Source organism: Macrobrachium rosenbergii, chromosome 36, assembly GCF_040412425.1.
Source record: "Macrobrachium rosenbergii isolate ZJJX-2024 chromosome 36, ASM4041242v1, whole genome shotgun sequence".
In the NCBI taxonomy this organism is placed as follows: Eukaryota; Metazoa; Arthropoda; class Malacostraca; order Decapoda; family Palaemonidae; genus Macrobrachium; species Macrobrachium rosenbergii.
In genome coordinates this window covers 26,901,561-26,929,334 of record NC_089776.1, presented here as the reverse complement: position 1 = coordinate 26,929,334, position 27,774 = coordinate 26,901,561, and the positions used below count along the sequence as shown (strand labels likewise).

At 38.7% G+C, this 27,774-nt stretch overlaps 1 protein-coding gene across 1 annotated transcript; it reads right to left on the bottom strand.

Annotated features, from left to right (window-relative positions):
• Nucleotides 1–508: 508 nt before the first annotated feature.
• LOC136825031 (pre-mRNA-splicing factor RBM22) lies at nt 509–22,170 on the bottom strand. Its single transcript, XM_067081064.1, has 4 exons — nt 22,018–22,170; nt 14,384–14,499; nt 11,587–11,701; nt 509–2,085 (listed from the first exon to the last, which is right to left on the bottom strand). The coding sequence occupies exons 1-4, from the start codon at nt 22,069–22,071 to the stop codon at nt 907–909; spliced, it is 1,464 nt and encodes a 487-aa protein (XP_066937165.1). The 5' UTR covers nt 22,072–22,170; the 3' UTR covers nt 509–906.
• Nucleotides 22,171–27,774: the final 5,604 nt, after the last annotated feature.

The window sequence follows — 27,774 nt, the reverse complement described above, 5'->3', positions numbered from 1 at the left end:
TTTTCTTCAGTTTCTACTGTTACCATCAGGTCATCTACACTAAGAACACTGAAGAGGTAAGACTTTTCACATTTTTTAGCCTTCTCTTTTACTACAATACAAAGTGTATGTACAGAATTGTGTGACGAACCTTAATAGCCAACAATGTACCTCAAATTCTTGATAACCATGCCATTGTCTTCATTATAAATCTTGTCTTATGATACAGCATCAAGAGCTTAAATAGTCTTATTGGGATCCTCTGCTTTAATTTCCACAGTTTTATGAAAATTGCCTATTCCTTTTTATATAATACACCTTCTATAATGTAGCTGCTTAATTTAAAAACCTGCTTCTGTCACTGATTAACTGATATCTCATACTGGCCACACATACTGGATCATCTTATAAACTATATCACTGTTTACCAATCACTTAATGAAAAGTGTAAGATAGTTAAAAATAATTTGAAAGTTAGGGAAAAATAGAAGAAATCAGGCATTAGGCTAACAGCAGATACAGATACTCATACCTTCCCCCTTCTTTATTTGAATATGTCGAGCAAACATCTCTCACAAGCACATAACAATCTGGCACTGTTGGTGAAACACTTTGTTTGAATTTGACTGAAACATGTTTTTTCATACTATACTGTGTTGTATTGTGGTACACATCCCTAAGTAACAGACAACTAATGGACCTTTTAGTCTTCACTTTCATCTTTCTAAACATCCCTTACTCAGTGTACTGAAGCTTTCTTTTGATTTATCTACATAGGATTTTACGACATTACCAAACCTATAACAAGCATCAATTCTCATATGGGTTTTAAAAAACATCAAAGTTGTGTGTTTTATTTTGAGACAACAGAATTACACACCTGTCACATAAAACCAGCAATTACTCAAAAGTACAAATAACATCATGCTATTTCTTATCTGGATTTGCACCCATCTGAGTAGGATCCTGTGATGGATAATGAATAATACCATGAGTAAGAGGAGGGGGAGGACCGACTCCGGGAATAGGTGGTGGCTGAGGGAAGAATGCCGGGGGACGAACACCAGGAGGTGGACGAAGAGGTGCCCGCAAATGAGGAGGAAAAAATGGAGGTGGCTGTAGAGGCGGTAAATGGCCAGGAGGAGCTGGTGGCACACCAGGAGGCCGAGGACCCAATGGTCCTAGTGGTGGAGGTCCACCTGGAATGCCTCCAGGTGGTGGAACTGGTGGTCTTGGTGGTGCTTGGCCTGGTGGCCTTGGTGGTCGTATAGTTGGTGCCCCTGACGTTGGAGGACCTTGACCAGGAGGCAAAGGTATACTGGCTGCTGCAGAGGGTAGGTTAAAGAAGTTATTCTGCAGTTCTTCAGGAGGAGGGGGAAGTGCTGGGAGACCTGGTACTGGTTCTAATGGCTGAGGTGCAACATCTTCTCCTTCAAGGCCTTCCATGCCACCTAATGCTCCCTGTCTGGCTTGTGAACGACCCCACTTTATGTTCAAACGGCGACCCTGTATGATAAGTTTATTAAAAGTACGTTCAGCAGCTACCTCTGATGCAGCTCTTGTGGTAAACTGAACAAAAGCATATTGCTGTTTTGCCACTACGTTAACACTTCGTAACTCCCCGTACTGATAGAAATGATCACGTAGTTCCTTTTCTCCAATTCTGTCACCAAGGTTACCTACGTACAGAGTTGTAATTGACTTATCCTCTGGTGGTTCCAACCGTGGCATTGCTGCTGCTCTCTTTAGGAGTTTGTCTGCAACAGGGTCATTAACACCATAATAACGGTCTTTGATATTTTGATCAGCAAGTGGGTCATCCGGGTCTGTTGGTTTTTCGTGACGATAAGGACACTCCTCTCCTCTTTTACATTCTCCTTTAACCCAAAAAGAACAGATGTGTGGTCTATTGCGTTTGTAGTATGGTGTTGTGCGGGCAAGACGCAACAACATCTCAGAATGTGTTTTTGTTTTACCCAAAACTCCTCCAGGTGTGCTTCCATCAGATGTTGCTGCCATCTGGCGTTCCATATTTTGAATGTAAAATTCCTTATTGACTTCACTCTTGGGCATGTCATCTGTTAGGCTTAAAGCAGAGTCCCTCACCTGAAAATAAATGAGTCTTGAAGCTCAAAAATAAGACTATGGTGGAGCCATTCAAACCAGTGGGGAAAAATATCTTTCTCCCATCAGAATATTATGACATCTCAGCGCTGCATGCAATTTAATATAAGTTCTAACAAGGGGAGTATGCAATATAAGAACCACTTATGGCAGATAAGAAATCACAAGATGTAATGAGCAGCAGAGGGTCACTGCAACAGGAACTTTATATATACTATAATGTTAAATGCTTGCATTCTTAATTCTGGAGTTTATTTCCTAAACACAAAAGACATCACTTCAGCTGCTACAGGCATTTCAGTTATTTGCCCTTCTTGACAAATTCACCACTATTTTATAAATAAAAAGAAATCTTTTTCATTTTATAGATACAAACTGTTATAACTAATGTCTTCAAACCTGATCAAGGGTAATAGCAGACTGAGAAATTAATTAACCTTTACAAAGCATGAAAAATAACACCATTATTTAATAAATGAATGATGAAATAATACAATAACACTAGATTTGATTTTATGAATTTTTGGTTGTCAAGCCCAGCACTGAGGCACTTTTTGCCATTCTGTGTTTAAAAGTGAAAAGTGGGAGCTGAAGTACAAGGTTCTAAAGATGGAACTGTGGGAACCACACCGCTGCATTAAGAAGTGCTGACCAGAGATGCTGGACATCAAGACTGAAGAAGGGAAGTGGGAATGGGGTAAAGTGGGAAAAAAAAAAAAAAAAAAAAAAAACTGCAGTTAGGGGGTGAAAGGATGCTGCAAACACCCTTTAATAAAGCCTACAGTACAGTGCACCACATGAGGTGCACTGACAGCACTAACACTCCATCCCCAAAGAGAGGGGTGACACTAGAAAACTGCAGCATTTACAAAAAATAAAACACTTTCATTTAAGCCCATCAATCACTATTAGTCTTAATACATAGTGTTGAATTCATTCGACACAGTGTATGAAGTTTGAAGATGAGAGGACAGATAGCTAAAAATTAACCATTGAGTGATAACAGGCACTTGAACACTTTTAACCCTTCAGCACATTAAAACAGCTGGCTTCATTCTTTTTCATAAAACTTTTAAAACATTGCGAACAATGAGACTAGGGGGAGGGTACTTTGTTAAGATTGATGGGTCTATAAGAAAACTTCCTTACTTTATACAAGCTGTAATTGTTTCAACAAGCCCATCAATAATAACCAATATTTAGGTGGAAGGACTAAAGAAAATGATTCCTAACATCAACAAAATTTTGATGAGTCTAGAATCTGGAACCAACTGTCCAAACCCAACCTGAATATGAAGTAATGATTAGTATCATAAAAACTTCAAAATGCATGCAAGAAAGGAATCATTCAAAGTAAGACAAAGCCATTTGTAACCAGGAGTCCATTTTTCCAAGATGAGTGATGGCTGAATTAAGAAGAATAAAATGAAGAATGTAACATTTCTTCAAACAGAGGTAACACATCCTCCTCCAAACACAACAGTTATACTAAGTAAACACCAAATCTCTTAAGCATTACATCTCTTAGGTACAATTTGGTGAAGGTTAACCAATACTGTATTTCCATGTCCCTACTCTTATAATGAACTGAACCTCAAGATTCCTTTTAGAATGAGCAAAAGTTCAATGAACCTTGATTTCGTGAACAGTCACTCTTACTTGAGAAGGTTCCTCCTCAGATGCCCTAGAATTTGCTTGAAGGATATCCTGCTAAAGCCAGTACTGTATGATAATACATTTTTAAAGATAAACTTTCTCTGCTGATTAGTATAAAACAAACAGCCAGTCAGTCTCCAACTGAAGATCCTTGGTAATCTTGAGATAGTGTTGAACAGTTCTAGTGACCAAAGATGATGATCCCAAGCACAGCTAGTGGCCAATGCTGGGATAGCAGAGGTCAAGAAAAAGGAAAAAACTAGTAGATGGCAAATTCCTGGTGTGGGTGACATGGTCTAATACAGCATCCTATTTGCTCACTTGTCTGACGAGAGCAAAAGCCAGTAATAAGGCAATCTCCATGGAAAGAACTTTTAAGAAGGTATTAACCAGAGATTAAAATGGAGCCTTGGTAAGGAAATAAATAGTTCAGGAAAGATCCCATTTCCAAGTGTTGAAACAATTGTTTAAGATCTTTGGCACTAGTAACATCAGTACAGTTCAGACTGAGAACTTATGCAGTAACTAAAATATTACTCTTAATCACTATTCCATAAAAGGTTGTGATCACAGCTTTGCTGGCAGAACCCAAAAAGACACAAATGTGGCGTTCAAAATTGGAACCCTAACATGTATTTCAGAAACACAGGTAGCTTGGCTACATTACTAGAATTCTGCCTTACTTTTGGATACAGATTCAACATCACAAAATAGCAACCCATCAAAGCATTATCTTATCTTAAAAAGTGTATCTCATGGCTTGTATGACAGCAGAAACCCAACTATTCAGGAATACTTCTGGGTTGTTTTATATTATGGAAATAATACAAGTAATCCATTATAATTATATAATTCAGGCAAAAGTGTCAGTCTGCCAAAATAGTAGTAGTATGTGACTTTTGCAATAATTCAAAGTCCAAATTCAAAAATATATGTACTTCCCATGATTTAAAATGTTTTATTACTCAGCAAGAAAAGATGCTGGCAAAGTACTGCATTAAGTGAATTCCAGATAAAAGTATTACCCTATTCCATCAATACAACTGATGTGTGAAAACATTTTGATATGTAATCTGGCAAATACAGTAGCCTATGTTAGACTATGTGACACATTTTGCAAGAAACTAAAATTTATCGAAATTTGTTGTGCTTCTCATAAGTCATGAAAGAATGTTTAAGATTATTATATTTGGAACATAAATGAAATGCATATATTTACAAAAAATATACAATGAACATTTATTCATTATTTTAGCAATCTGACATTCACCCAGTTCCTTTCAATATCATGTATTGAATCAACAGATAGCTTAACCCTTAACGGATGGGAATCCTCATATGAGTATTAATATTACGTGCCATTTGGTTTGGATGAATTTAGCAGGAAAGATATTCATAGCACTTCAATGGTCGATAAATGACTTATAGCAACTATTTAGCTCAGCTCGGGAGAGACATCGATCAGTATGTCTAGAGATTTAATGAAACATCAGCATCACTAGAGTACAGAGACTTGGAATACAAGGAGACACAACAAAATGGAAATTCCTTTCCACAGTGTGGGGGCTAAATCTCAAACAAGCTTACTGGTAGATACTTTCCTGGAAGCTTGGGAGTAGCTAACTGGTTAAAGACTGACAACTGAAAACCAATCTGATCTGGTAGCATTGTCCAAACCACAATTTCTAAGACACTAAAGAGATCTCCAGGAATGGCACCAACTCAAAGCACAAGAACTGGAGGAATCTTTCAAAATACCATCCATCTGATAATCTTTCAAAACATCATGGTCAGCAAAACTTGAACCACTGGTTGTAGGAGTGTGAATTTCTGGCTGTGCAACAACTACAGAATAAATGCTAGGTGAAGAGAATCCTGCAGAAGCAGATTCATTGGAACTATATCTGGAAGGAACAAGGTTCTAGAAAAACCATCAGTGGAAGGCCTGCCTGGGACCAGGAGCCCACAAACCACGGGCAAAAGTATCACTGACGACTGAACTCCCAAAGTCTTAGCAGTTAACTTGAGGGCAAACTAAACAAGAATGCAATTATAGCATGAAGGTAGGGCCTAGCAGTGGTCCCTAAAAATTTGAACAAGCAAGGATACTTTACAGAAGGGATTAACACCATCAGAAAAAAGTGTTGATGCATAACGCCTGGCTATTCTTATTATTATATTATTCAGCAGATTAAACCTATTCATATGGAATAAGCCCACTGGGGCCACTGACTTGAAACTGAAGCTTCCAAAGAGTATGATGTTCATTAGGAAGAAGTAAGAGGAGGTACAAGGAAATACAGAAGGAAGAGATCCCACTTATAAAAAAGAAAAAATAAATTTTAAAATGACATTTTTATAATAAAATAAGTTTTATATATACTTACCAAGCCTATATTTCTAACACCTGCAGCTAAAAATTTGAAATTTGTGGTAGCATTGCATTGTTTTAATGTAGGTGACTAGGTCCCGACCACTATCGTGTGAGGAAAGGTACAACACCACTGAATAGCGTCAGTCTGTTTGTGCCCTCAATGTCCGTGAGAGGGGAGAAGGGAGGGCTCTGATTCAGTAATTACTTGGTAAGTATATATAAAACTTTATTTTATTATAAAAATGTTATTTTTATATATGTAACTTACCAAGTAATTGCACAGCTGAATCCCATATTGACAGGAGGTAGGATGCATGGACATATGTAATCTCAAAAACTCTCAGTAAAAGAATGAATATGAGACAAAAATTCTAGTTAGCATTGGTTAACAAAGGTGTTGTACCCTTACCTGTTAAGAGAGCTGCTGCAGAATGATACTGCCTCTGGGTGGCGCTCAACTGCAGTGGCACAGCAGTGACGCTGTGGAGTGCCCCTATATTAATGGGAGACATTGCAGCAAAGGAGTATTTCGAATGCCACAAAGCATCAATGGAGGTTATGCAGCTCATGGAGTAGTCCGATGGATAACAGAACCATACAAGAGTGCCCTTGCCCTGGGCGCAGTACCATGAATACATACAACCAGAAAACTCTGTCACCTATATACTATATTAATTAAAACAATTACTCAACCATAAAAAAGGACTGGTGGGTACTCCAGGTACATAGTGCCCCCAGGCTCCCCAAGAACTCAACATCCTAATCAAGGCAAAAAGAGGTAGGATAGGAGCAGACTCCCCTAACAACATTCCAGCCACAGACAACCCCTCTTTGAGTACTATCGAGACCCACTGGTCTACTCCTCTGGCTTCCCATTTCTCCCAAAAGTGCAGGAGTCTTGTGCCTACTGGCACACGGAAGACTGGATCCTCATTTACAAGAGGGAGGCTCTGAGGAGCCTTTTTGGCTGAGCGTGCTGCACGCAGATTGGAGCGCCGTCTAGTGTGGAATCTTGTCTTATTGGACCATGGCTTGAGGGAAGAGGTGCATGCGGTCCAAAGGAGAAAAGAGAAGTGCTGACTTCTGAGATGTAGTTACACCTTTGGTGGTAAAAGAGCATCAAAGTTCATGTTTCTTCATGACACCCATCGCAAATACTGAAGCCAGTTCCATCACGTCCCTGATAGCTTTATCTAAGCAGGATAAAACTTCCAGCCAGTCTGCAGACAAGCCCTCTGACATATCCTTGCAGTCTTCGATTTTCTTTGCCAGTGCTCCCACAGTCCAGTCCAAAAAGCTTAGGACCTTGAAAACTTTAAACATATTCCTGATGATGTGGTCAAGCTTGGTTGCCAAAAGCAAAACCTTAGCTGAAGCAAAGGATGACCTCCTATTACAGTCAATCAGACAGGAGAAGTCCCCTTGGGAGGAGGCAGCTTCTCTTGTAGCGTACACTTGATATCTCTTAGAAGTGAGATGATTGGGTGGATTGCAGAAAGCCACTTGTCCTCTCTCTTGTCTGAGAGCCAGAAGTACATTTCCCTCAAGGCTTTCCTGGATGAGGAAGGCAAGACCACCTTGGGAAGCCTGGAGACCTCAACAGACTGGTTCCTCTGAAAAAATCAGTGAAGGCGCCAAGTCAAGGGGATCCTGTGTTGCCGATTGATTTTTCTGCAAGAGGTTCATAATTTCATCCAAATGGTGCTGAATAGGACCAATCAGCAAAATATGCTATGCGGGGCTGATAGCAGACAAAGGAATCAACAGTAGAGGGGATGCCAGGAGCTCAGTCGGGCGCTCGGGGAGCGATGCTGGAAGATTTGAGTTTGGCACCAGACGAACAGGAGTTGGTGCTGGGCGCTCAGTGGGCGCTGAGCAGTTGGTTGGTGCTGGGCAGTCAATGGGCACTGGGTGCTTGGCGGGCGCTCGGGAGCAGCTAAATACTCCAAATCCATTGGGCGCTTATGAGATGAGGGGGGGGCGCTTCCGTGAGAAGGACGAGTGCTTGGGCGGCGAATACTGTACTGTCAAAGTGGCAAAGATTGTTCAGGGATGGCCCACAAACTACAAGAAGGCCAAGGACTGCACTCAATATCCTTTGCACACTTGCAAGGAGACAGGGAAGTGTGGTCGGTAACCACTATGCACCTCCTGAGAGACGAGAGATCTAATAAAAGCGCCCGTGGCACCTCTTGTCCAAACTGGAGTCCAAAGAACTAGAAGAAAGGTTGTGCAATTCCTTACGGATGCCTTTCCAGTGGCTGTCTGCCTTGTCCTGGGACCGCTCAACAGGCTCGGTTGAGGGGGCGCTGACCTGTGGGCAAACCCCACCGACCTCCCTTGGACTACCAGTATGCCTTCTCCCTGATGCATGGGAGCCTGGCAGTGACCTTGGTTTAAGAGAGCTGGCGGGACAAGTAGACACCTCCTCCACCACTAACACTTGCACTTTTATTACTGGCTTGATCCATAAGCACTTTCACCGACGCACTTAACTGTTCCATAGTCGAAACAATGAGCCCAAACTTCATACCAACACGGGCTTCAAGGATAACAATGACGTTAGGCTCAGAAGCATGGGGGCCAGGTTGGATAGGTAGAGGACTGGTTAAAGGGGAAATAGGAGTAGGAGAAGGAGACAGAACAGGTAAATTGGTAACTGCTGATTTGGGAAACATTCTACATCAGTTACATTCCTAGCCTCAGCTCTAAGAACCACTTCCCCCTTCCTGTCTCGTTCTAACTTTACCTTGATCCCAGTCCCTACACTTGATACATGTAATTCAAAAGAGCAAGTTTGTCCCTTACAATTAGTACAGATTGTGTGGGAGTCATAAGACACTTTCATAAGTCTAGTTTTGCACCTTTGCTGCAAAACTGGATACTAGAAGAGCTAGTGTCAGACATTGTCATGAAAAGTCAAGATCGGGAAATAATTCACTAATAGTGGGTCTAATGAATCCTGGGCTATTTGAAAATAGCTTAAATGCTACCAAAAGTTCGGAATAAGTTACCAAACGGAGACAGAGCAACCATCTGGCGACCAATCTCGAAACAATACCTGCTGTGACAACTGAACTACAGTCATCAACTGGTAGAAACAGACTGATGCTATTCAGCGGTGTTGTACCTTTCCTCCCCCAATAGTGGGCGGGACCTAGTCACCTACACTAAAACAATTGAATGCTATTGTGAATTTCAAACTTTTAGCTGCCACGTGAGTTAGAAACATAGGCTATGTAATTACTTGGTAAGTTACATATATAAGAATAATAAATAGATAAAAATGTATTAAAATGCAAGGAGAAGGGTATTAAGGTAGTAGTGCACTGCATCTTTGCTTGAACTTCTGAAGTTCCAATTGCGCGACATCCTCTCGGAGGCTATTCCACAGTCGAACAGTGTGAGGAATAAAAGACGTTTGGAACTGAGAAGTTCGACAGACAGAGAGGCACATTTACTGCATATTGATGCTGCTGTTCAGCGATGAGAAGATTCTGAGATCAAATCATATGAGGCAGGCAATTGGGCTAAAGGTGAAATCCCAACAGCAGCAGACAGCACAGAAGCAGAAGGTGCATGAGCCTGAATTTCTAATATTGAAAAGCTGGTGCTACCATGGATACAACAGAAGCACATAACTCTCCTCAAATATATGCAGAGACAATGATAGAATGACAAGTAGGAATAAATAAAGTACTGACAACTGCAGTAGCCAAGTGACTGAGACCAGGAGGTCCACAGACACTGTGGCAGTTAAGTAACTGAAGCAGGAGCAAGGAGAAAAAAAGTATATCGTAGTATAACCAGACCACTGAGCTGATTAACAACTCTCCTAGGGCTGGCCAAGAGGATTAGGATTTAAAACGTGGCTAAGAACCAATTGGTTACCTAGCAATGGGACCTACAGCTTATTGTGGAATCGAACCACATTAAAGCGAGAAATGAATTTATATCAAAACTTCACTGGCTGGTAGAACTCGCTACCAACAGAGTGGTAGCTGAGAACGGAACCAGCTCACCCAGCGAGGGAGCAAGGAGAAAAATGAAGTGGTAGCTAAAGCATCAAATCCACTAGAATTGTGTGGCAGGAGCTGTAGCAGGAAGGAAGAAGGCATATGGAGTAGCAGGCAAACTTGACCAACCAGAAACTGCAGGTACTGGGAGCAAAGAAGCAGGAGCAGTTGTAACAAAGGGCTGAAGAGAGAATATCAAAGAAGTGATTTTGAGCTGAAGAAGTTCTTGCATTACATTTGACAATTAATCAAAAATTACTCCTGAAAACAAGTCAAATGTGGAAAAGAAAAAGGTGGCAGAAATGACAAAAATGGCACTGGGACATCACTGAAACAGCAGGGCTGATAGAGTCAGACATTAAAGGGGTGACAATGTCTGAGCCCTGAGCAAAAAATAGTGGTGCAGATATCCATTCCTGTGGGTGATGCAGCCAGATGGAAGGTTCTGTGAGCAAACTTGCTCAGCAGCTCAAAACAAAGCAATGTTAAAAGGAAATCAGCTCTTTTACTCTGATTTCAGAGGAAAGCACTTTGGAAATAAGGAACAGCACTGAAAACTCCAAACAGAAAGATGCAGACTGATCTGCAGCACGATTTTTTTTTCCCTGGCTGATGACATTTCCTCTTCAAAAATGCTATTGAGAGCATGATGCAAGTCCTAACTAGCAGCACAAAGCAGGCAAGAATTCGTGCCTACTCATTGTTTAAAAACACTGCCTACCTGATCCGGTGTAAGTCTCCTTAACTTTTGGACTGAGTCTGGAGATCTCCAGATCATGGGATTGGGCTACTGTAAAGCAATGGGTTTGTAAAAAAATTAAGCCTGTTTTTTGAAAACTGTAATTTAAATAAATACATCCTTATTACATTATGTATACATTGTTCCTTAGTGTTTGGAAGTGTCTAGTTCTTTCATAAAACATTCATGACATCCACAGTGACAGCTGTGATAGATTCTTAAGACTTGATTTCCATTAGATGTAATAACATAAATGCAGGTGGCAAACAAACATATACTTTTTCTAATCTAAGATTTTATACAAAATGCTAATGGTGATAAGAATTAGTGAAAATGATAACATAAATGCATTGCAAACAAACTACTTTTTTATGCTGATTTTATACAAAATTAAAATATATTAAAGATTACTTTATGCTATTAAAATTAGTGAAAACAAAAACACACATTTATGATTTACTAACCCAAGAAATAAGGTGGGCAATTAAGCATTTAAGATACGAGGCTCTCCTTTACTGGGACACATCACCAACTTTCAAACTGCCACATCACTTGTTAAAAGCTGCGGTTCAATTCCTCTTTTACCACCTCAGGCCCAGTGGGATACCATTAGTAATAAGCAAGTTTATAATTTGTTTGAACACAGGTACGTAACAATGCAAATGCAAATATCATTCAAACGTCCAGTTCCGACTTACCTGTGTTGGAAGGCCATATTCCAGATCCAGCAAACAAGTTTGGCACACGTTCTTAAGCTTTGCACAAGTCTGGCAGACCTCTGTCTTTTTGAACCTCATCCTTGCCCCAGGACACCTTCATTAGGGGAGAAAATAAAGAACCCTTTATTACTGAACTAATAAAGTTGAAAAATTACAAAAACAACTATGAAACACATATATAAAATGTGAGTACATAAAAAAGTCACAATCATTAGCATAAATCTTGTGCTGCAATGAGTACAATCTTCTGTACTGCAATGAGTACAATCTTCTCACCATCATGTGCCAGAGAAGCAATAAATTTATCAATAATAATATTATAAAGTTATACATTTCAAAAATACGAACCTATAGCTTTATCTTCTGCCTAAACAATCAGGGAGGACTAACAAAGCTTTCATTAGCTGCTTTCAGTAAGCTAAAGGGGTTGTTTGATAACAGGTACAACCTCCCCAACCTTAGTTCTGTCTGCATACCAGATATTGATACTAACTGAAGGGGATTGGAAAAAGCCAGTTAAAGCGGATGGCAGTTTGTGGCTGAGAGATCTAAAAAAAAATTGTAAACCTTCATGAACTACAAGCTCTTTCACACATTCAGTACTTATAATTACTTAAAATTACCTGGACAACTCCTAATCCTTCAGTTGTTATTTTTCTCCAATTAAGGATTCTCAAGAAGTAGGTACCTGATATTGGAAGTTGACTATAATCAATATATTCTACAGAAACTATTTTCTGTAGAATCCTCTCTATAAATTATGGAAACTTACCAATGTAGTCTGATTAGTGAAATATCACTAAAATGTAACTGTGAGTGATACCAACCTAAATGCTGGTACAGGTAACCTGACACTAAAGTATTTCACAGACAGGTGAAGAGCACCCCTTCTCCAAAAGACTTAGTGGTTATTAAATTTACTATGAATTGATTAGAAAGAATCCTTTCATCTTCCAGGAGTCTATATATCCTAGTGTGCTTAACAGACAAGGACTGTTGATACTTTGGAATGTCCAACAAAATGATATGTGAGAGCTGAGTTGATTCAAGAAATGGAAGAAATTTCAAAGCATAGATGAGTAGTGTTTGTAGACCGTGACAAAGTCTGAAGGGTTTATCTAAGACACCTGCAATAAGAGTGATGAGAGACTAGGTAATGCTCCTTTTGCCAGTGAGTAATTCAGAGACATACCATGTTGAACAAAGACCATATAAGGAAAAAGGAGTAATCTTGCAGGTTCTCTAAGCAATGTACATTCCAATCATCATCTGATCAAACATCACAAAAAGATCTTACACGAGTCTTGCACACATACTGCACGATTCTAGCAATATTTGTCCAGTTTGGAATGTAATATCCCTTCTAACATGATTCCTAGAGTTCTGCCTTAAAGTGTCAGTCATGACAATCTTACAGTCTTCCTGTAGTGAACCAGGAAGTAACCATTCATTCCTTTCCTTATGAGCAGAGGGTCTAGAAGGCCATCCCATATACAATTCTTGATCAGGACATCTTCAATCCTGACACAGGCCAATGTCTCTGACTTATTTGACATCGGGTTTATTTAGTTAAGAGCAACATTCCTTAGTGTTCCTATTTTGTCAATGACAGTCATCATGTACAGTATAGTTTTTCCTAAACTAATGACAGTCATCATGTACAGAATAGTTTTTCCTAAACTAAGTGAATTATACAGTTCAAGCATGCTACAAAATCACCTAATTAATGACACTCCAGTTAAACTGGAGTTAAGACTCATATCCTACTAACCACACCACTCACTGATCCATTCTTGACATCTGTCATGGATGGCAACAAACCCTGCATTTCCGGGAGACAAATAACTGCAACAAGAATAGCATCATCTGCATACTATAGTCCCTATATTAATTCCATGATAAACAATCATGAACTCAATTCACTAGTTAAGATGAAAACTACAAAAGTCCCTGAACAAAAGGATCTGAAAAACCAGTCAGGAAAGGTTAATTTTGCTAAAAACTACATAACCAACAATTCTCAGCTATCAACTGCCACAATAAAATACAGCTGCCTTGAATTATAACTGAATCTAAAAGTATACACGAACTACCTCAGAGGCATATGTCCTATACAAACCCAAACCAGCATCATCATCATCATAAACTTCATCATAAGCTTTTCCTTGTATTGGATTACAAAAAGTGAGTTCTCTCCAATCTTTTCTTCCTTAACTCCGACCAGGCCTAAGTCTTCATCTATCCCATTTTCCCTGAGTTCCTACACATTCCTACAGGTCTTTGTCCTGCTACTTCCATAGCTACTGATTTTCCTAATTCATTCTCATTACAGGTCCAAACCATCTGTCTTTTTTTTTAGTTACTTGATACCACATCTCTCTATCAATAATTCATTCATAATACTACCTTTGCTCTGTACTCCAGCCATGAATCTTAATGTTTTGTCCAAAACTTTTCAAAATGTCCTCCATGTTTCTGCTGCCTAGGGTATTATACAGACCTTATAACCACTGTAAGCTTCTGTTAAATAAAAAATAAAAGCTGCTTATGCCATAACCTTTCTCTACAGTTCCTTTATAAATTTCAACAGCTTTTTATTCTTTAAAAGTTTTCTGGGTCTATACTCAATTCATTTGAATAAAAAGCAAGTTTGGGATGTCTACAATAAATGAATTTGAAGTTAATTCAAACTGGAACAGCTTAAGGCTTATGAAAGCCAAGTAAAAACAGTTTAAGTCTCATGAAAAACAAGTAAAAAGAATAACGTTGCACTTACCATCGGAAGACTGTGAAAGGCCTTGTACAGATCTTACATTCTTTACCATAGCGATCTCGCATCATCCGCACATATGGATTGTCTCCCAAACATGTCTGACACAATATTGGGAAGTCCTGCGAAGATCAGTACAAAGTTGAAATACAGATAATGTAAAGCATAAATGTAACATATAAAATGGTGAACACACTACTGTAATTTATATAAATGTTAAGTTTGAAATAACGATCTTCTCTGACACTAGAAGAGTCACCATAACTAACAGAAATTCGCCTTTTAAATTCCTCATTCTATAGTGTAACAAATAATATCATGATGGTGTTGTATTAAATTTTAAGAAATGATGACTGAACAGCAGGTAAAACAATGTTTCCTTAGCTACACACCTGAAAACAATTCCAGAGCTTCAAATAGCCAAAAATGCTTTTATGGAAGCTCACACTCATTATCAGATAAAAATTATATTTTGAGCATATGACTACCTTAATTTAAGAACAGAGGAGGGAAATAACAGATGACAGACGATGACAAAAACTACTGGTGAAGCAAAACTCTAAGAGAAACAAAACTTCAGATACTGAGCTGTATATGACAACAGATATGAGGTAGCTAGTTACTGTACATCAACATCTCTGAGAAGGAAAAAAGAGGAACAAAAACAAGATGTAACGTAAGTGCATTATGCTAAAATACCTTATTTTGAGATAAATTTACATTTTCAAAAATATACAAACCCGGAGTCTTTTATATGAGTACAGTATTCCTGCTGCAAGCTGGAAATGGTCACTGAAACTTGGGAACAAGGTGCTTACAAGATGCAGGTAGGGGAGTGATGGTTTGTATATCTAAGATAAATAAAAATGACTGTACCTTGAAAATTTGTTATTTATTCCTATGGAATACAAACCACTGCTTCTTACAAGTACAAATGAGAATACTCTTAAGGGGGAAGGGTCATCTCACAGAATTACTGGAAGATCATTTGAAGTTTTGAATCTCTGTCACATTCCACAAGTCCATGCTTACAGCAAAAGATTGAAGGAACAGTGACACAACCACCAGGAATTATCAGATTCACAGTCATGTACATTATTATTAGTATTATTTTTCAAAAGATGAATCCTATTCATAAGGGACAAGCCGACAAGGGCCATTAACTTGAAACTCAAGCTTCCAAAGAATATGGCATTCATTAGAAAATAGAGGTAAATGGAAATACAGAAAGAAGAGACCTCACTTATTAAAAAAGAAAAAATAAATGAGCAAATTATTAGATAAAAATGTAGGTAAATTATTAAATGCAAGGAGAACTGTATAAAGGGTAGTAATGCACTGCATTTTCACAAACATTCGAAGTTCCAATTGCACGACATCCTCAGGCAGAATGTTCCAGAGTCCAAAGGTTTGAGGATACAGGACGTCCTGAACTGAGAAGTTTGACAGCATGGCACATTTACTAAATATTGATGCTGCTGTTCAGCAAATCTTGTTGCTCTCGGCAGGAAAAGGGGATCATGGATCAGTTGTGAATGTCAAAGATCTTTGTTAAAATACAACTTGTGAAAAATTGATAAACATGAAAACATTCATCAATGGTCCAAGTCATAACTGCTAATTTTAGGAAACAGTAACCTACCACCATGAACCACTCTATCTAAAAGAGATAAATCTCTGGTAGAAGCAGACATCCACACCAGAGAACAGTATTCTAGTAAAGGAAGGACCCCATCGACTAAACCATTCACGAATCCACTCCACGTCATAAGTGGAGACTTAACTACAACCACAAGTGTTGCATCATTGGCACAATTAACAATTTTGCTTTCCAGGCCAACAACCAAATCACTTGTATACACTAAAAATACCAGTGGACCAAGAACACTACCCTGCGTAACTCCAAACACAATAGGTCTTGGTTCACTAAAGATCCCATCAACAGCAACTCACTGCTGTAAGGAAATCTTGAAGTAAGCCTAAAACATACCCACCCACACCAAGATTCTGAAGTTTATATATAAGTGACTTGTGATTTATTAAATCAAAAGCAGCACTAAAATCTATTTATAATACTCTACACTCGAAACCCTTACCACAGTTCTCTTGCATATAGCTGGTCAAATTTAAAAGAGCATGTCAAATTTGAAAGAGCATCGTATGTACCCAACTGCTTCCTATATGCATGTTGACTATCAGCTAACAATCCTTTGGACCCCACATATTCATATAGTGGCTTCAAAATAAGTTTTCTGCAACTCTGGAGAGCACTGGGAGAACAGAAATTGGCCTGCAGTTACTGCCATGAACAAACAGGAGCTGACTCCTGGAGCCTTCCATATAACCTGGCACTGGGATACACAGGCTGATAGGTCCCCGTGCCAGTTTGATTGCAGCACAAGCCAGAAAGTGTTCCAGGAAGCCTACCTCCTACTTGTGCCTATACTAACAAAGAGGCATTTACACTCTGGCCTAAGAGGTCAGGCTTTTCTTAGGTAGTACTTCAAGACTTGCACTAGCAACAAAAGCTTCTCATCAGGATCACCATCAACTAAGTCCTGGAGAAAGAGAATTGTAAAATTCTTGAATTTCTCATCAACTAGCCAATATGCTTTACTGACCCTAAGGCTAGCGAGAAGACAGCTTAGAAGTGAGATCTTGGTCCAAGGCCTCACCCAAGGGTTATTCTGACAAATGAGTTAGGTTGCAGAGGACAAGGGTCACATTTTGGAAGCAAAAGTTCCCAAGGTGGGCAACTCTTCAAAGCTCCTCACTTGCATACACAACTAAACCGAGGCAGAGAGGTCTATGCCCTCCAGTTTGAAGAACTGACTCTGGGCACAGCAATAGCCTTTCTATGCACTGTACCATCTCGTGGGAAAAGCTTTTCTCTTGAAGGAGCTGCTGGACAACCTCCAAGCATGAAGCTGGAGGGCCCATGCCATGTGATGGCACCTCTAAACATGCGGATGATGGAAGAGAGTGGGCCATGGGGAAAACTCCAACTAGGAGCTACCAAGGGTGATCAACATGCAGTTAATCACTTGGAGAATCAGAGTGAATGGTGGAAACAGTAAACGTCCAGATTGTCCCAGGGGGCTAGAAAGCATCTTTCAGGGCTTCCCATGGATCTGGCACTGTGAAGAAGAAAACAGGGAGCTCTCTGCTTAGCCATGTGTTGAACAGGTAACCTTTCTGCTAAGTAAGGATGCATGGACCGATCACTGGTGTTTCCCAACACTTGAAAAACCTTTCTAACACTCAAGTCTGTAAGGATAATCTGTCCAATACCTGACCTGGCAGCTGATTTGGTATGCCAAAACATTCCTCTTATCCAGGATGTATTTGGTTGACAGCTTGCTGAACTACTCCCTTGTTCATCTGCATCATCACTGACAGGTGAACGGAAACTGTCTCCCTTTGTTGATGAAAGCCACAACAATTATGTTGCTGCTAAAAATCACTATGGAGTGAACCCAGCACACAATCTCAGAATGTTTACAGGTATACAAACCAGAGCCTGTTACATAGGAGTACTCCTTACTGCAAGCTGGGAAAGGTCACTGAACTTGGTAACAAGGTAGGTAACTGATTGTATTATGGGGAGTGAGTGGGGAATACACCTTAATAACCTGCCACCATCAAGCACTTTTCCTTTGGTCTCAGGGACAAAGTAAGGTGCTTGTGGTGGGAAATATATTATAAAAAGCTATGGTCTGCACACCTAGGATAAAACAACTTGTTTTAATAATTAATCACTGATGCTCCAACTGGAAGGAAAAAGAGAGAGACCAGTCATTCTTCATTCAACATCAGACTTAAACTAAGCCAGTACTCAGGTAAGATACTTTTCTGTTTGAATGCCAGTCACTACCCCAGCAAAGCTGCCAAAGAAGCATTGGTGGACAGTAGTGAACTATAAACATGTGCTGCTGACTCAACTAGGGAGAGATCAGCATGTGCACCTGGGATGGCACTGTCAGAAAGTGTAGGCTGGTTGCCTACCTTCACATGTATATCACCCTTGACAAGCCACAGGAGAACAAGCTGAAGGTAGGGGGAGAGAAAGGCAGTCCGGGAGGAAGGAGCCAAAAGGATTTGGTGGTATCGGAGGCCAAGTACTAAGCAGTTCCCTTAAAAAATCCTGGTGAAAATCTTTTGGCTTTTCTACTTTACTGCCAAACCTCTAAACTGCAAAGAAGGCCAGTTTGCAGTTCTCACAACACCTACTAATACTGAACAACAAAACTGCAAACAAATGCCAACTTACAGCCTTCATACCTCACACTGTTCACTTTTCTTGTTCCAATCCATGCTCAACCAAAAACACACATGATCATACTCACAACTAAAAAGATTAAAGAAGTTTCAACTTCATAGTCAGTCAGAGCACAGCTAGACATTTTAACTTGACAGGGTGAAGAAAAAGTGCCTGATTAGAGCGAATTACTAAAGGGGAGGGTCCCACCATGTACCCACCTACCTCCATTTAACTAACTTGTTACTAAGTTTTAATGACCATTCCAGCTCCTACTGACAACCCCTCCTGTATAACAGGTGATGGTTTGTGTTCCTGTAGGAACAAATATGAAGTAAATCTACTGCAAATTTACTGTTACTGACATATTTATAAATGAAAATTGTTACCCATTTTGACTTTTCCCATGTTCTTTGTTTATACTGTATTTTGGTACATATGCAAGTAGGGCGCCCAACTGGATTTTGTTCATCCCAGTGGATTTTGAGTAAGGATGGCTAATATAATTTCAATGCCTTCTGTTATTTTCATCTTGAAATGTGGGTACTTGGACAACGCTGGAACTTGATTGGTTCATCTGTTACAAGCTTCATCAATTAAGTGGGATTCTGGAATTCAGGTATTGTCCAAAAAAACCAGCTTCAGTTCTCAGTCATGGCTACTTTGGTGCAGACATGCAACTCTTGTTCCTTAGATTATTTTGGCTGCATAGCAAAATTTCATATGACATTTTTTGTTGATTTTTTTGTTTCTGACATTTTAATATTGAACCCTCATGTATCCTATAGCCATGGCAAGAGCACAGTGGGAAACCTGGTCATTTGCATTGGAAAAAACACAAAATGTGTGAATTACAGTAACATATTCTAACATACTTTTACAAGTCCTTATTCTGATTAATATAACATTTACTGAACATTTTTAAAGTGACACCACACACACAAACTAGATAAGGAAGATAAGGACACACTGTCCTATGTTAAGTGGGTTAGGTTGCAACCTTATAATTAATTAAAATTTACACTGCCCTAGGTTAAGTTACGGAAGTGACCAAGGGGGGCATAGGTCCCACCCGGCCAGTAAGGACCCAGCACCCTAGGTTTGGTTAGGTGTGGTTGGGTTAGGCTTCACCCTATTATTTATTTTAACTTACAGTGTCCTAGATTAGGTTAGGTTAGGTTAGGTTAGACTACACCCCTGTTTGCCTCTTGTTCTCTCTTACCCCAACCAATCTCAAAAACTACAAATCTGCTACCAATACACAGGTCAGAAACATTTAAAACACACACTAAAGCTCAGAAAAGTCACATCTTCAACTCCAGAATTCAGTAAATCTAAAGGAGACAGAAGGACGAAGATATCATTTACTGATGTAGTTTTCTGACTCATGAATACAGAAAATAATGTACAAAATGCAATACAAGTGAGAGAATTTGTGAAACTTCCTGAGATAATGAGAAAATTGCTGTTTTTATTTCAAGTTTTTACTTTCATTGAGTTTCATCCCTGACAGGCTTGTACTAAACAGCATCTTCTGGAGCTTCCACCATTAGGCGTAGTCCCAGCCGCTTAGAGATGAACATTAAAAACATTAACAAAAGACAGTATATTATGGAGAAACTGAGGAAATGGCAGCAAACAACTAGGGTGTCAGACCATAATGAACAAATGTTTATTTAGACACCAACATTGTATACAATAAGGCAGCCAGTGTAGTAACTGTGCACGTGCATTCCAAATGATCAGCAGTTTACCTGGTAAAAGACTGAAGACTACTACTGCGGCCTGGTTCCAACCAGTCGCCAACTGGAAGATTTACTGCATTTTCTTTATATTTGTGTTCATGTTAGTCTTTTGTTTGTGTTTAAAGGCTGGTAATAAACATGGCACCCATTTGCACGTAAACTTGTTGTTACTGAACCAGAGGGGTGAGGAAAAAGTCCTCTGTTTTACCCTTTACCCTGCCTCTACATCTAGGCCTGTCAAGTCAGAAGACCATCTAGCCTAGGCTATGGGAAACAGTTTTTGAGTGCCTCTAGGCCTCATATTTAGTTTTGTCAGTTTTAAACACACTGCTTAAAAGTTATGTCAATTGGTAGAGTGGTAATTCAAAGCCGTAGTTCCACGGGTAGCTAGACTGTGGCAATTGATGTTTTCCTATGTTATTTTACTTGCTTTACAAGAATTTAGAGTAATATTTTGTCGGCTGGTTGTAACTAAACTGTAATTGACCTTTGAAGACTACAGTACCGACAGGGTAGATCAGTGATTCTTAAACTGGGGGGCGCGCCCCCGCCAGAAGCTTCCAAGGGGGGTGCAAGCGGAGTTGCCAGATGGTGCCTATTATTTTTTTTAATTTGTGATGTTAACTACAAAATTGCCAAAAATGTTATCACTGCTTCCATATGTTTTCTAATTATTATCTCAAAACATGCCAAAAAATCAAAATATAAGTAAATTTTAATTTTAAATCTTGTTTATGAATTGTCTTTTATTGTTATAAGTATAATAGCATACAAATAGACAACATATTGCTTATAGATTATAGTTGGCAAAAATTTCAGGGGTAGGGGGGTGTGGGGTCTATACAATGCAGAGGGGGCCACAAGGCAAAAAAGTTTAAGAACCACTGGGGTAGATCTAAGCTGGCATTCCGCGGCGAGCCCCCCAACCCCCTCCATAGCTAATACGCTGAAATGGCAAAATTGTAACCAGCAAACAGCCCTAGGGCATGTCAGGGGTGTTTACTGGTTACAATTTTCCTGTATTAGCTACGGAGAGGGGTGGGGGGCTCGCCGCGGAATGCCGGCTTAGATCTACCGCGTTGGTAGTGTAGTCTTCAAAGGTCAATTACAGTTTAGTTACAGCCAGCCGACAAAATATTACTTTAAAATTCTTGTAAAGCCAGTAAAATAAAATAGGAAGACGTCAACTGCCATAGTCTAGCTCACGGCGGAACTACGGCTTAGAATTACCGGTAGAATCTAATGCAAAGTAAGTGTCTGGTGTTAAAGATGACCAGTCCAAATTCTATTAACAGGCCTATGGTCCAGCCTCGGACACAACTAACCTAGCCTAAGAGAGGTTGAGTATTCTTGGATTAGCCTGCGTCATCCGAGAATATTGGCTAGCCTGTAATCCCCCACAAATACAAAATATATCCTTATAATCCCTTAAGACACTTCAACCTATGGTGGTCGATGTATTGGGCCCGAGCTAAAAGACGGAAGTTTGTCTACGGATACGCAAACCTCTTTGGTGATGGAAGGTCAGGGCCACTGGGAATGCTAACGGACATCAATTTTACTACAACTAAGCCATAAATGAATACTCTGTATTCAATAATGGTATTTTACGACAAAAACAGGCCACTAAAACTCACGGAATCTTCCCAATTTTGCCTGTTATACGTGTTGGTGCTCTTGGACATAGCCATGTTTACGTTCTTAATGTTGTAGTTGTACGCCGACAGCAAACTTTTGTTTATACATGAATGACGTGCTTAGTTCAGGCCGAGTTTTTCGAACGGTGTAAAGGAATATCTAAAATATTCAAAAATTAAGATATATTTATACAGTAAATAGTTTATTTATTACTATAAAAGTAAAACTTAAACATAAATATCGATCGTGAATGCTCAGATTCCACAATTTGACATTGTTTGAAAAAAATTGCATGCTGAACTACACCAGGTGAAAAAGGCTGCATGGCATGAATAAGGATTTATAGTGGGCCATTTCAGCATAATGCAAAATGTAACGCACTGTACTTTGAACCTGAGGTTCGTATAAATTAAAGTATTAATTTTCATGCTATAATGGTAATAACTTTGCCTATAGAATTACGCATTCTGGACAGTGAAACGCTTAAAACGACTGATACGTCTCTTACGCACTTTTACTAGGCCAGGACGCGGCTAGGGGCAAGGGCCAAAGAAGGGGAAAGTGAAATTAAATAAACGAACAAAAATCCAGAAAAACAATTATTAATGAAGAAAAACTATCAACAGTAAAATAATTAAAATGCAAAGTACTTGAATAGGTAGTGGGACTTTATGACATGTTCACCTCAACCTGGAAGATGTTGCTACAAATGGTGAAAACCATTCATAAATATATTAAATCAGTTCTACATGATTCAACAGACAGAAATTTAATCCTCAAAATGGTTTCCTTACTGGCCTTATCAAAGAGAGTTGGTGAACTTCATGGACTCTCTTTTAATATTAGACATAAGAGGGGATTCTTAGCCTTCGAATTTGTACCGGAATTCGTAGCCAAGATTCAAAATCCCTTGATTCATAGTGACAGATTCGAGCCTTTTTCGATCCCCTCCCTTGGGGATTTTGTTGGTAACGACCCAGATGAATTACTCTTATGCCCTGTCAGGGCACTGCGTAGCTTTCTAAAAAGGACTCGTCATCTCAGACCTGAGTGTCGAAGACTTTTTGTTAGCACAGGCCAGAACAAGAAAGAAGTATCCAAGAACACAGTCTCCTTTTGGTGTAACGAAATCATTAGACAAGCTTACAGTACTTCTTCACATTCAGATGTCGATACAGTGCTAGCAAGAGCACATGGTGTTAGGGGCCTAGGCCCTTCAATCTCTTTCAAAAAGAACTTGTTGGTTCACAGGATTGAAGGCACGTTTCCCACAGGTCCTTGGGCACTTGTGTAACTCATCCAGTGCCCCTAGTGGGACAGTTTATATCTTACCTAAGGCGTTGATTATGAAAGTGAGTGAATAGGATGACTGGTCTTCTTCCTTTCTCTTTCGTTTTCTCTTCTACCGGCAAACATTGGAGAGAATTGGTTCATCATGTGCTGGAACTGGTTAGACACAGGTGAGGGAACTCCCATTATTTTTGTTATATTTGATTAGTCCTACAAAATACAAATTCCTTGCAGAAGCATGTCCCTTCCTCTCTCTTACAAGCAGAGAGAAAACGTAACGTTTTGTTGTCTCCGACAATTATAGGTTCTTTATCTTCCTCTGAGACACAATGCAGATATAAGTTCACATTATCTCAGCCCAAATGTTTGGCTGTTCATTAAATTTATGCTCAACAGATCAGAGGCTTACGACTCCTTCCTTTGTCCTATCTTTGGCCAGGAAGTGAGCCCAGGTGAGCCGACCCTCCAGTCAGTTCTGAGGCTTTCCTCATCCACCCTCCAAGAGTAAGTCTCCCCTTACGTCAAGACCAAAGGTTTGTTCTGAGTATGAACAAATGACAAATTTTTAATCAATTTGTATTTTTCCTAACTAACAAACCGAACCGCAGATTTGTTAGTTAGGAAGCCACCCTCATTCAGTTACCTGGGCTGGAAGAAAACTGGTAGGGACTTGGGTGTTTGTTTCAAACTCCTCCCCAAAACAAATCTCCCACTTATGAAAAATGTTATATCAAGGAATATTCAATACACTTAAAAACTATTATATATGAAACGTTATTGCATAAATACAATCATATAACTGAGCAGCGTCTCCTCGGAAATACAATATTGTAGAACTCAAATAGATTTTTGTCATGTATTCTGATATATATTTTATGAAGAAACGAAGAGGAAATGAGTTGGAAATCCGATACATCCCTTGAGCTAAGTCGTTGACCTGGAAAACTGAATATTCATAAATATTTATGAATATCATTCGTAAGTTATATTTATAAATAAATAACGAATATTCATTTATTCTACATCAACTACCATGAATAAATGATGATAATATTTCCTCGGTTTTACATGTGTAAATTTTTTACGAATAGCAGATAAGCCAAAGGGACACGTGTCATTTATTTGCTAAAGAGGTCACTGGGAGATATATGCTAAAGGGTTCTTTTCAGCGTCCGTTCGGCCTCGAGTCACAACACATTTCATTCCTTTTACTGTACCTCCTTTCATATTATCTTTCTTCCATCTTGCTATCCACCATCTCCTATTATTTTTGCCTTTTCTTTTATTTCAGCAATTGAGAGGGTGCGAGAACTAACTGTCGATTTGAATGGGTGCATACGTTGACAAAAGGTTAAGAACCACTGTTCTCAGTTAATATCTTCAATGTTGACCTTTCCAAAATAATTCGTGTCTTCAGGTCCCTGCCTCAAATTGCTCCATTGTTTCGTAACAGAATCTCTTCTCGTACACATGTGTAGAGCAAAATTTCATTCATTAAACTCGTGATTAGTTAATTGATAACTCACAATACTTTCCATATCATGATAATGGACCAATAATGACATTGTTGTTGCTATTTGTCTAAAATTTAAAATATTTAAGGGTAGGTAAACTCAAATGTATTTTGTGCTATGGCATAAACTTTGAGAATAACCTCCTTTCAGATTATTAAAGCAAGTTAAGGATGACAAGCTTTATTACGGAGCTGTATCATGTAAAGTCATAGTAATGATATACTAAACAGTATATCATTATTATAGGAACTAGAAGTGAAAAACTATATATAGCTGTTAGCGCATCGCGTCCTATGATTGCTTGTCAATTATGATTTAATAAAAAAAATAAGTACACACCAAGTACATCAACACCACTTTATACTCTTTTACTCTACTTCCATTCTCGCTTCCTTGCAGATATCTTGCTGTCCAACCTCTTTAACTATTACTGCCTAGTGCAACTGTGGGGTTGTTTCCCTTCATAATTTTTGGCTGTCTTTATCTTGCTGTCCAACCACTCCAACTCCCTCATTTCACTTTCTCAAGCGCTGAATGGCCGAAAGTGCCCACCTAGTGTTTGGCCTGACAGCCTAAATTTCATAAATCTTCTCTAAAGAAACAATTTTGACGGCCAAGTGTTAGTTATCTTATTATAAGTGTAGGAGCATCGTAGATCAGACAGAGACTTTCTCAAATAATTATCCTCATTAGGTTATTATTATAATAAATTATAATATTCTCAAGGACGTGTCCCTTCGTGATGCATTGGTCATAAGCGTGAGCTAACCTTTTATAGAACTCCCAGCACCAAAATTATATACGTAACAACAGGAGCATCTTTCATGAGTATTTATTAAACTTAGCACCTCTCTGCAAGTTCTCAGCACCATATAATGGCCGCAGGTATTGAAACAGCGTTGGATTATACTCCTGAATTACCCGTTTTTATTTATTAAAGTCATAAGACTGATGTAAATTAACTCCAGCACTGATTTACACTTATACTTAATCAGTTTATTCCGAGAGAGGTGCTCGATGCTGTAGCCACCAAGTCAACGAAATGACTTATTTTTAGTTTTCTGAAAAGAAAACTATTGTGCCAGCTTTGGCTGTCCGTCCGCACTTTTTTGTGTCCGCACCTTTTCTGTCCACCCTCAGATCTTAAAAACTACTGAGGCTAGAGGGCTGCAAATTGGTATGTTGATCATCCACCCTTCAATCATCAAACATACCAAATTGCAGCCCTCTGTAGTTTTTATTTTATTTATGGTTAAAGTTTGCCATAATCGTGCTTCTGGCAACGATGCAGAATAGGCCACCATCGGGCCATAGTTAAAGTTTCATAGGCTGCGGCTCATAGGGCATTATACCAAGGCTACCGAAAGATAGATCTATTTTTGGTAGCCTTGATTATACGCTGTAGCGGCTGTACAGAAAACTCGATCGCGTCGAAGAAATAATCATGATTTTCAGTCTTCATTCTCCCTGAGAATAAATGTGGGTACTGGAATTTTTATTAGACAAGGAATCCCACATTGCAGAGTACGGAAAACATTTAAAAGAATTCTTCAGTGACATTAACACAATCATTGTTGAACAATTTTCTTGACAGTATCTTTATCTCTGTGAAAATTGTTAGCAAATGTCAATGTGTGTCATACATTCTGACAAAGGGATTTAAGAAAATATATTATGAATTATGATTCTCTTACTAAAGTAAAAAAAAAAATTAAAAAACCAGTGCTGGAGTGGTATGTTGCCGAGTGATGATAAATTCGGTTTTTTTTTAAAAACAAGAAAATTCAAGTTTATTCACAAGTACTAGAAACTGTTTTTTTTTTTTTTTAGTAAGATGAAACTGCATCATTTTCCCGTTAACAAAACATGAATAATACTGAGGCAGGTTTAAAAAAAATTCAGTGGGATTTGTTTTTTAAGTAAGGTGAAATTGAACAATTCAGGGGAGCATTTTTGTAAAACCTCTGTTCCAATGGTAAAAAAAAAAAAAAATTGTTTTGTCAGACCCTTTCATTAAAACAAAAGAAACTGAATAATCAAAAAGTGTATAAATCCGACAGCAATATAAAACTACTTTCTCTGAGGTCCCCTTCTTCAATTCTGACAATGGGAAAACAATGACTTTTAAATTAACCTTATTATATTATATCAATTACGTTCGTTTTCCCCTTTGTTCTGCAATCTTTATCTCTTCCGTTCTCTTGCATATTTCAAAGGGATTCCAGTAACCATTCACTGGAATCGAAGTTCCAGGAATGCACAGAAAGGTATGGTCTTTTGCAGAAGTAACTGCTAATCATGAGATGTCAGTTTAGACTAATGCAATTTATCTTTTGAGTTGGAAATCTCAAAAAGGGCTTGAGGCACCTCATGAACATATAAGCAAGGCAAATATTGTTATGGATTTATTTCTTTTGATCATTACACACGTTAAATATTACTAAGGGTTGATCATTATGACTGAAATATTTCCATGTAAAAAATGAAAGAGGTCTTTTATCTCACTAGATTTTTTTTTTTGGTAAATGGTGAGATAGAACCTCTTATAACTCAAAAGTAAGAATTCACAAGAAAAGTAATTCCAACAGGATCTTTGATTAAAATGATACAATGAAAGGGAGACAAAGCAGAATTATATATATATATATATATATATATATATATATATATATATATATATATATATATATATATAAAATAGGTATTCAATATTTTGGAAAACGAATGAACCTTTAAAAATAGGAATCTGTTTAGCAACATAAAATTGCACATGCCAGTAGATACCTATGTAAAATAAACTTTCAAAAAAAAGAATGACTTATATAGTTTTCTATAGCTTGGTTTTAGCTTTCTATATGCTTAAATTTTTGCAGATTACATTTTTGGGATTGATTTTTACGAATAATACCGCAACAGATTTTTCTCTCCACATCATCTGAAAGAGATCCGGGA